At 36.0% G+C, this 10,868-nt stretch overlaps 1 protein-coding gene across 1 annotated transcript in view; it reads left to right on the forward strand.

Annotated features, from left to right (window-relative positions):
* GPC5 (glypican 5) overlaps nt 1-10,565 on the forward strand; it is a gene marked incomplete at both ends in the record, with an annotated part of 1,421,492 nt that extends 1,410,927 nt beyond the window's left edge. The window contains one exon of the mRNA XM_080916837.1: nt 10,408-10,565. Within this exon, the coding sequence (XP_080772963.1) occupies nt 10,408-10,565 (158 nt within the window). The remainder of the gene's footprint in view (nt 1-10,407) is intronic.
* Between the last annotated feature and the right edge of the window lie 303 nt (nt 10,566-10,868).

Here is a 10,868-nt window from a genome sequence, read left to right on the forward strand (position 1 = left end):
CCCTTGCCTTGTCCACTGATAGCTAAGGTTCTAGAAAGGTATCATCTTACTAGAATCTCTTTTAGTTTCACAGTAAACAACTTTTTTGACAAGTTATGCTAGAATTGTAGAAATATCTCCTCTTTAAAAAAACCAAGCTAATGTTTTGCCAAAAGTCAACAGGGATACTAAGGACAAGCCAAACATTATTTTTATATAGTATAATACAATATCTCTAAGAGATGTTGAGAATTGTATTTACTTTATCATTGCATAAAATAAATTACTGCTGATGTTTCCATATTTAACACTAAGTGAGATTTTGTTTCTTGATGGAACTTGGACATGACTGTGTTTGTACTTCGTGTTAATTCCTTTTTCCTGCTATGATAGAATATCCTGACTAAAAGCGACTTAGAGAAGAGTCCCTATGGCTCCGGGTCCTAAATGGAAATTATATAACAGCACAGAAAGTATCATTGCAAGCAGCATGTCTGGAAAGTAGGAGACCCCATTTTCAAACACAAACAAACAGGAGACAGTTATCTGAGTGTGGAGTGAGGATACATATTCTCAAAGTTTAGCCTCAGTGATACCCTTCACTGACTGAGGTTCTACCTCCTCAAGGTGGCAGGGCCTCCCTAAAGATCACCACCCACTGGGAATCAAGAGTTCAAACATGTGAGGTCTGGCGACATGTATCATTAGATCCAGTAGAAGACTTTTCTGTCTCTCATTCCTTTCATTCTGCAGGAATTATCCAGCTCTTTAAGTTTGCTTTATTGCTGTATAAGATTCTTATCAGAAACCAGAAACATACATTTGATCTGCAAAGTACTCTATTAAAATAATTAAAATGATGCCTCGATTATTAATAGCTGTCTAAGGACACCCTGAGAAAATGAGGAAAAAATTTATTGCTGACTGTCTTCACACATTTTCTATTGGTAGAAAGAGACACCATGATCAAGGCAACTTATAGAAGAAAGTGTTTCATTGAGGCCTTGTTTACAATGCCAGAGGGTGAGTGAGTCCATGACTGTCCTGGCAGGAAGGCTGCCTCCACTCAGGCAGGAATGCTGCTGGCAGAGCAGCTAACAGCTGAGATCTTATCCACAAATTGAAGGCAAGGAGAGAAAATACTGGGATATTAGACACCCTAAACCTCATCTCATTGGCATACCTCCTCTATGAAAACCACATACAATGATCCTTCCCAAACAGTTCCATCAACTGGGAACCAAGGTTTCAAATATGTGAACATGTAAATGTCATTCTCATTTAAGACTACCACACTGACCATAAAAGCAACTATGTTGATTGTCTGTTGACATATAATAATTAGTAAATTGGATATTTAATGCCAGTTGTAATTAGAGTGATTAAAAATGCTTATTAAAGTATCTAACTTTAGAGCTTGTGAGGGAGCATGGTAGAGAGGAGCACTTGTTATGCAATTTCAAGGGCCTAATTTCAGATCCTCAGTACCCATATGAAAAGCACAGTACAAGGCCCGTGTAAGGCATTACCTCATAGTGCATTACCCCTTATGTGGGGCAAGGTTGTGGAGGAGCAGACAGTAAGATCACTACCTTCCAGGGGCCATCTGGCTTATTTGAAAAACAGCTTCATATTCAACAAGAGACTTGTCTTAAGGGAATTTGCAAAGGGGTGATACAAGACAATGCCTACTATTTTCATTGAGCATCTGTGTATATGAAAAAGGTGTTTAAGCCACACCGCACGTACATAAAATGCAGATATTTTAGTGTATCTATATGATATGAAGAGCAACAAAAATTTCAGTAAACTTCTAAGTGTTTTCAGCTATGCATTTTAATGAATATTAAAATTTCAAAGCAAAGCTCTTAAAGAATTAATATAAAATACATCTATTATACATATATTCAAAAATAGAGAATTAATGAAATAAAAAGAAAATACAGCCTAATGCAAAATAACCTGTTAGACTAAGAATACAATGAGATATTAAAATAATTCAGTGATCTTAAAGTTCAATTAAATATATCAAAATAATAAATGTATGTCAGAGTTTCTGAACATGGTAAGAAACCAAAATATAATGATATAGAGACGATTAGAGGCTTGGAAAAAAGTACATAGGGCAAAAGCATTTTCAAAAACATAGCAGATGTCATTATAATAATAAAGTATAGCATGGCCTACAGTACTGAAAATGATAATGTGATCATTACATGTGAAAAAGTATTCATTATAGAGGTGACAATTCTGAGTCTAAGGATTGTTCTCTGCTCTCAAAATGAACACATACATAGTAATAGTGGGATTTAAACAAAAGCTACTCCACAACTTATTATGATGAAAATTAGTAAAGTCATGTGTGGATTATTAACCTGGATCTCTGTAGAGATTCAAAAGGGAGAGGGTGCCTCTGTCTCCTGGACACAGCTACAGTTATTCTCTTGACACAATACCCTGCTTAGTAGGTTTTCAAAGAAGAACCCAACACGCCCACTCAACATTGTTATGTCTCATCCACTTTTGGGTTTTCCTGCTCTAGCTTAATTTAATCTGTTTTAATAAAATGCCCTCACAAAAATGATTTAAAAGAGAAAACCCTTATTTTAATTTACAACTCCAAATACTTGCTAATTAAATTATAGTTCCTCCATTGTCTATGACTATGAGGAAGTCATTGTGGCAGGAACTTGACACAGCTATATCCTCACATCAATGACAAGAAAAAGTACATAAAAAAGATATATGGAAACCCAGGGTCTTCTAACTCAAGAAATAATCATTGGTAGGGATCAGTATAACATAGTAAACATAAACATTCAAGGCTTAATGTTTAAGTGAAGACAGTAGGAACCAAAAACTGGCTAGGGATCTATCAAGCACACTTTCTGCAGAGACATAAGGGCATTTATTTATGCAGGTAAAGCACTAGATATGGCCATAAGAATCTGCTTCCCAGATGTTGAAAAGGTGATGCAGAGGCAGGAGGATCCTTGGGATTTTCTAGCCAATAGCCTATCTAAAATTTATTAATCTCCACATTTAAAAGAGATAAGATCTCAAGGAAGTAAGACAAACAAATAGAAGACATTCCTTTGTCTTAGCACATTACTTCTGCACATGCATAGATACTATGAACTATACATAGATATACTTACCCACTTATACACCATATATAGATGCATTCACACACATGTGCTTGTATAAACACACACACACACACACACACACACACACACACATACACACACACCTACACAATAGACAGGGATAGTCTTGTTCCACAGATCCTGGAAGACAGTTTCACCACAACAGCTTCTTGATTGATTATACTTTCTATATATTAAATAGAATAAACCTGGTTTTTATATCAATTAGGAATGTTCAAGATGCTACAGGATTATCAGGCACCTGTGCTTCCTACCACATTTGTGATACTCTGATCATGGAAATCTATAGAATAGCCCGTGTTAAGCAGAAAGATGACTCAATATTATACAGAAAACATCTAGCATATAAACAATTCTCTTGCGATGTCACAAAGAAAGGGGTTCAGGTCAAGTTACTTTTACAGAAAGATGAACTGCTTGGAAATCTATAACTTTATTCTGAAATTTTGCATCAATTTTTTTCCATAATGGATTTTTCAATAGTATATCATGATTTCTTAGTTCCTTTCTAATTTTCATTTTAACTTCATATTCGAAGTTGAGTCAATATAATCTTGGCCTTTATAATGAAAGAAACAGGCTTGAGGAAATATGTTTGTGGTTTAAATTTTTCTGCCTCAGGCTACATTTCTCAATTTATTAGTTCAAAAAGATTGTTACTATGTCAATAAAAAAAAATGGTGAGGGAATTCCTACTCTCATAGTAACATGGTGATATTTGATTGAGCTAAAATAGCCTTAAAGATATTGCTAGTACATATATATAATTTTGACCAAAATCCAATTACTTGGACCAATAGGTAGTTATTTTAAAGTAGTTATTAATAAATAAATGTATCATGATTTAACATGGTTTCTATTTCATGATATCATTTAGGCACACAATGGCTAATAATTTTCACTAACATATACATTTTCTGAACAATTTTATAAAGATCAGCTTTATAAAAGTGAAATTGCAGTGGGAGATAAGACCCTTTTTGTGAGCACTCAGTGGTCTCACAAATAGTATCAGCGATTGGGGTCATCCCTTGTGCCAGATCACACTTCCAGCCTGTTGCTGGACCTCCTTTTCCCAGGGCTCTTCTCTTTTTTTGTCCCTAAAGTTCTTCCAGCCAAAAAGAGTGATGTGTCAGAGTTTTTGACTGTGGAATGTTGTACTGGCTGGTTTTGTGTCAACTTGACACAAGCTGTAGTAATCACAGAGAAAGGAGCCTCAGTTGGGAAAAAAGCCCCAGGAAGAATTTTTTTTAGAAATGCCATTGCCATGAGATGACCACCAAGAACAGCAGGAGCAGTGGAGCACAGGCAGCTGGAGACTAGAAGACAAGGTATGTGCTACAAAGGAAGAAGTGATCCAAGCCCTTATAGGAGCCCAGAAATTCTTGAGTGGATCCCAGACATTAAACGGTTAGAGTTTGATTTTTATTTTGATTGTAACTGTGCCCAGATAATTTTTTTTTTTTGAAGGAAGAAGTGGAGCCCACAGTTAAGAGATTTGGTTAAAAAAAGACTCTGATTTTTAAAAGAGATTGGATATTTTAAAGGGATTGAAATTTTAATATGTAAGATTTTGTAAAGGGTGTGGGAATCTCAAGGTTATTTAGATCTTAAGGATGAATAAGAAAGTAAGGGTTGAGGCTTAATAGTGATATGTTTGTGTGTCAAGTTGACAAGGGGCCAATTGTACTGGCTGGTTTTGTGTCAACTTTACACAAGCTGTAGTTATCACAGAGAGAGAGCCTCAGTTGAGGAAATTTCTCCATGAGATCCAGCTGTAAAGCATTTTCTCAAGTGATCAAGGGGACAGGCCCAACACATTGTGGGTGGTGCCATCCCTGGCCTGGTAGACCTGGGTTCTATAAGAAAGCAAGCTGAGCAAGCCAGGGGAAGCAAGCCAGTAAGAAACATTCCTCCATGGCCTCTGTATCAGATCCTGCTTCATGACCTCCTTGAGTTGCAGTCTGACTATTTTGGTGATAAACAGCAATGTGAAAGTGTAATCTGAATAAACCCTTTCCTCCCTAACTTGCTTCTTGATCATGATGTTTGTACAGGAATACAAACCCTGACTAAATACAAATGGCAACCCCATCCCTCACTTGATTCCCTGTCTTTATGCTTGAGGTGGGCTCAACAAGTTCCCTTTCCCCACAGTAGGGCATTTCATCTAAGGTCCCTCTCTTTGTGTCCTGAGTGTACCTCTCCTCCCTATCTCTGGTACATGCTCAGGGTCCCCCCACCTCCTTTCTCTAGAGGTTACCCGTTTCTATTCTTAAAGACAGTGTTCTCTCAGTGGTATATATGGTCTATATTTTCCCAGTGCGCAGTGTGGTCCTTACTCTTGTAACAATTATTTATGTAGTGTAGAATTTATTTATGAAAGAAGTATTCATACATTTAGCCCTAACAGTCTAGAGGATGTTTTTCCATTTATATGTAAATAAAAATAAAATGTATGCATTTTTATCTTTTCATTGTTATAGTTTAATTTTGTGTCCCATAAAGATGCTATGAAATACTCGGTTCTAAGCAAAGTACTCTTATTTCAAGGTTCTCAAAAATTCTGTTGTCTTGTAGATTAGCTAAAGTCACTTGCCTGTAAAGTCTGTGCTTTGAATGGGCGTTCTCATGAGCCTGGTGCTGGAGTTGTTGAGTGGCTCATACTGATATTCATCTGTGGCTAAGAGACTTTAGTAAATAGCCATTTATAAATCTGTCCCTAATGCTTAGAAAGGAAGGGAATAATTAAGCCAAATACATTCTGGTGTGGACAGGAGTTTCCTTATTCAATTACTGTTCAACAATATCTATTTAAGCCATAGTATACAACAAATATGAGTTATCATGATTACAGGTTCTATAATTGCTAGAACCATATTACCATCACACCAATGTTACCTTTGTGTTGAGTTCAAATAGTGATCTGTGGTCATACTTTCACCATTTAAATCTCCTCTCCCATTACAGAATTTTGAAAAAGGATTCTAATGCCCAAGTTTTGTTCTTTGTTTTGTTTTTCATTTTGGGGTTTTTAGATTCACCAATTGTGATATCATGTTCTCTGCATACTATGTACTGAAACTCTAGGACAATCTCTGAGCAGTGTGGAGATTTTAGAATAAGTAAACAAATTGACAACTCAAGATGGTACAATTTATTGTTTAAAATAACATATCATTAGGCACAGTTGTCATGACTTAGTGAAAGTTGGGGAAATTTTATAGTGTATAAATAGATGAAAAGGGAGATGTATACAGAAAAATTCCGATACTCCATACCTCAGTGAAAATTCCAACGTATTCATGACAAAAAGTCCTCCAAACCTCAGATCTACTGTCACCAACCACATGTACTCTACCTGAAATATTTCATGTTGTCTGACTAAGAGAAAATTAGCACATAATCAGCCATTCCTAACATCAATGAAGAAAAGAACAAAACTGAATCTGATTTCAACATAAATGTGGATGCAAATGTATTATAAAGTGCAGAATTATTGTCATGGAAGATGTGAACACACCCCAGCTTCACACTTTAGAATTTCAAGTCCACCTTCACTGCTCCTAGATCCTGTATTTCATCAACACACAGCGACATACCTCGCATACTCTGTGTGAATTACTGGAGTGAATGTATATGAACTTCCATAACAAATATACTGCAAATATCTCTAGGCAAGTTGACATACTTCACTATCTCCTTAATAGTGACTTCCCTGAACACAGTATATCATTTATATGTCTTTCATAGTACCACCTGTCAAAAAATTACTCAAGTTTCAAGGTTCTATTTAACTTTCCAGTAGCACAACCTTTGTTATTCCACAGCTAGAGCAATAACAACTAGAGAAAAAAATATGTTCTTTTCAGTATATTTGCATATTGCTATTATGTACTAGAAATTTTATTCATTTTTTACTTTGTTTTTATTTAATATACTAATGTAATGTATTATAGAACATCTTTTTATTAGTCTTGGGCTAGCTTTGGCATAGTTTCCAATCTCAAATTTCTTTAAGAAAACAGTAATAGTATTGTTTGTTTTTTTCAGCAAAGTATGTGACTTACAGACAGCAAGACTTGGCTGTGACTGGATTAATTCATAACTATAGCTGTACTTAGCATATTCACATTTGGCTTTAAAGACATAAACCTTAAAATTCTTACAACAGTTGATGGTATACCTACCTCAAATATTAAAATATGGCTTTGGGTTTAAAACAGTACAGACATTGTCTGACTTGAGGCATCAGATTTGTTCTAATCACATGACAATCAATGGTTGTAGGGCATATGGGACGTTGTTACCAGAAAAACATGATGAAGGGTAATGTTGAATGAGCTCAAACCATAGGAATCTCAGAATTGAGAACAGAAAGAATGGGGCTATTTCCTGACTACGTCTATTTTCTCTGGAACATATAATTATCACACTGTATTAAGAAGACTATGAGCACTGCTTCAAGTAACAAAGCCACCTGGAGTTCTGTGGGTCAAGTGAAACCATGCCACCAGACAGAAGAACTGGTAAGGTCAAAGCAAATGTTAAAATTCCAGTAAATCTTCTAACTTAGAATGGTAGGTGTTATAATCAGTTGCAGGCCAGACTACCAGTCCAGGAATATGTTTCCATGATAATCCATCAAGAGGACCAAAACAACTGGTCACATGTTATAAAAACCTAGAGTTCTCCATATTAATGAAATACCTAGATCGGCTTCAAATATTTAGCCAATGAGCTTTCTTTTCTGGTCGTCTTTTTCTGCAAATGGTATTTAATCTCTGATTCATCCTGAGGAAGATATATGCATTCACATTCACCATGAACAAAATAGTTTGGACAAGCTCCTTCATCAAGAATTGCTATGGGGAAAGACTTAGTACTAAAGAGCCTTGCCTACATCTCCCAAAGAAGGCCTCTCTTCCAGCTCCTCCATTCATTTGGCACTTAGAAGCAAACCAAACTCCACCCAAATCTTCAGCTTATTTTGCGCCTGAAGACTCCACTCTCAACTCCACATGGTCCCCAGTGGCATCGGGTATACAGGAATTAGATAACTCTGCCCCATCATCTGTTCCAGATCTTGCTATTTATCGCCTGGAAGAACATGAACTGAGTCCCCTTTCAGATTACATTCTGTTTTCACTGTGTGGCATGTTGGTGTTCCAGTAAACCAGTGGTGAGACTAAATTGCAGACTGATATGTTCTCCATGCTAATGAGGTACCAAGATATCCTAGAATTCATTCAATGAGCTTTCTTTCCTGGGCGTTTCTTCCCATAAAAGTTAGTTGATCCATGGTTCACCCCAGTAATGTGTATACATTCATATCTGTCATCACACAATGCAGAATGAACATGCAAAGATTATCTCTTCATCAAGGATCTCCGAGTGTGTGTGTCAGGGGTGTCTTGTAAAAATCACTGCCCAAATAGCCCAGGGAGAGGGCATCTTCCAAACAACTAGAGGCTTCTTGACCTCGTAGGTCCCTGTTAAGCTCTAGTTCAGCATTAGTTTTAAAACCATGACAAAAATATTCACATTTGACTCCCATCCTTATAAAAAAATGAATTGCTAGTTATTCATCTTGCCTAATGACACAGAAGGGCAAAACAAGTACCCAAACAATGAATGATAATACTTAAACTTAGTCTGCAAAATCAATACATCAGATCTGCAGAGCTTGCTAGATCTCAATGCTATCATTCCTGAATGCTGTAGGGCTTACCTTCTGAATTATATATGTGTATTGGCTTAATTACATAAATACTGAGTTTTCCTAATATGAGAACTTTTTTCAGTCTCGGTGTAATTATGATGTCAATATTTGTGGCTGTATTAACAGTGAGTTGAATTCTGTTCATTGTGATAGATAGCACTATGTCATGAGACAACTCAGAGTTACATGGCCTTAGAACATTGGTGACTCTAGATAATGAGAGAAAAATCAGCAGTTCCCTGGATGCACCCACTAACATCACCTGAAGAAAACAATTAGTTCATTGTAAATTATTATGGACTGTTTTCTACCCAGCCTGTCTGAGTCCATAGCACAAAGGAATAGCAATTTAAAAGTAAGTTGAGGAGTAGGAAGATGGCTCAGCAGTTAAAAGCATGGGTTTTTCTTCTGAGTTCAGTTCCCAGAAACCACATGGTGGCTCACAACCATCTGTAATGAGATCTGATGACCTTTTTTGTGTACATGAAGACAACATACTTATATACATAAAAGCGAATGGGTTAACTCATCTGCCTTTCTTTTTTATATTTAAATCAAGAGTTTCATCTCTGTCTTCCTTTGGCAATGTTCCTATTGACAAGTTCTCTAATATAGTGACAAATATCTATATTGCTTTATTCATGTCTCTATGTGCACATAATGGCTAAAGTATTCCTAGATTTGTGGATATTATTATAATAATACTCTATGTGCACACTCATCTGTGAAATCTGAACAGTCACACTCATAAAGACAGAGTACAGAATGTTGCTTTCCAGAGCATTCTAGGGCTTCTGAAACCAGATGCAAAAGAAGAGATGGTTGTCAAACAGGACCCTGTTTTAGAAAGAAAGTATAAAATTCAGGCAGAAGACAAGTGTTTCACACGTAATACAAAAGATTAAATATAGCTCATAAAATTGTACCATACATTATATTTCAAAAGTGTTAAGAAAGTAAAATTCAAAACCTCAGTATAAAACTGATTACTTATTTTACACTGTATTACATTGTAGCACTTTCTACTGAATACACATATTTAATAATAAAATTTATTGAAAAATATAAAGATAAGTACACAAAATCCTAAGCTCCCTTTGTTCTGATATGAGGTAATATACAGAAGTTCAACTTTAAGCAGACTTACTTAATTATTTCCTCTTATGTAGTTGTATTTCCAGATCTGTAGTTGACACAAATGAAAAAAACCAGAAATTAAATATCTCAGAATATTTTATTTCATTATATTTATTTGCTGCTTAGCCAATCAATGACACTACAGAAATATCCTCAAAGAATTTTCTTATTCAAAAAAGATTTTGCTTTGCTCTTACAGCATTTCGGAGGATGCCTATATAAGAATATCATTTCTAAAATGTGCTTATGGCAGAACTAATTGTAAAGCATAAGGCTTGGATTCTGGGTGAAAACAGAGACACCAATGAAAAAAGACTGTGGCATGAGCTTATCAGGTTTAAGAAGTATTTGAGGTTTTCTTGCCCTGCATCACTCTGTGCTTTCTTATTTGTCCTCCAGGGATGCCAGACAGCATGAACTTTAGTGACGTCAAACAAGTCCATCGAGCAGACCACGGAAGTACTCTGGATACAACTGGAGCCGGATGTGCATCAGGAACTGAGTCTATGACACTCCATCTGATGGGGATGCTGATGTTTCTTCCCTGGCTTTGGTAATGGGACTGTACATCAAGACATGTCTTCCTGCAGTCACGATTTATCCCTTATCTCTTTATGCCTGGGAAAGAAGAACTTAAAATAACTATTGAAATTAGGGGAACATATATAATGCTAACTTCTTAGAAGCCAACTGAAGTGTCCAACAGAGCTCCTATCAACCAACATTCTGATAGTATATTACAAACTATGTCTTCTTGACTTCTAACTTAAAACTTCTTAAATTCTAACATTTAAATCTAAAAACTGTGAAAATGCAGAAGTGACTTTTAACAAGAAGGCTTTGGTGTATCTGTAATTCTG

This window comes from Micromys minutus, assembly GCF_963924665.1.
Source record: "Micromys minutus genome assembly, chromosome: 5".
NCBI lineage: Eukaryota > Metazoa > Chordata > Mammalia > Rodentia > Muridae > Micromys > Micromys minutus.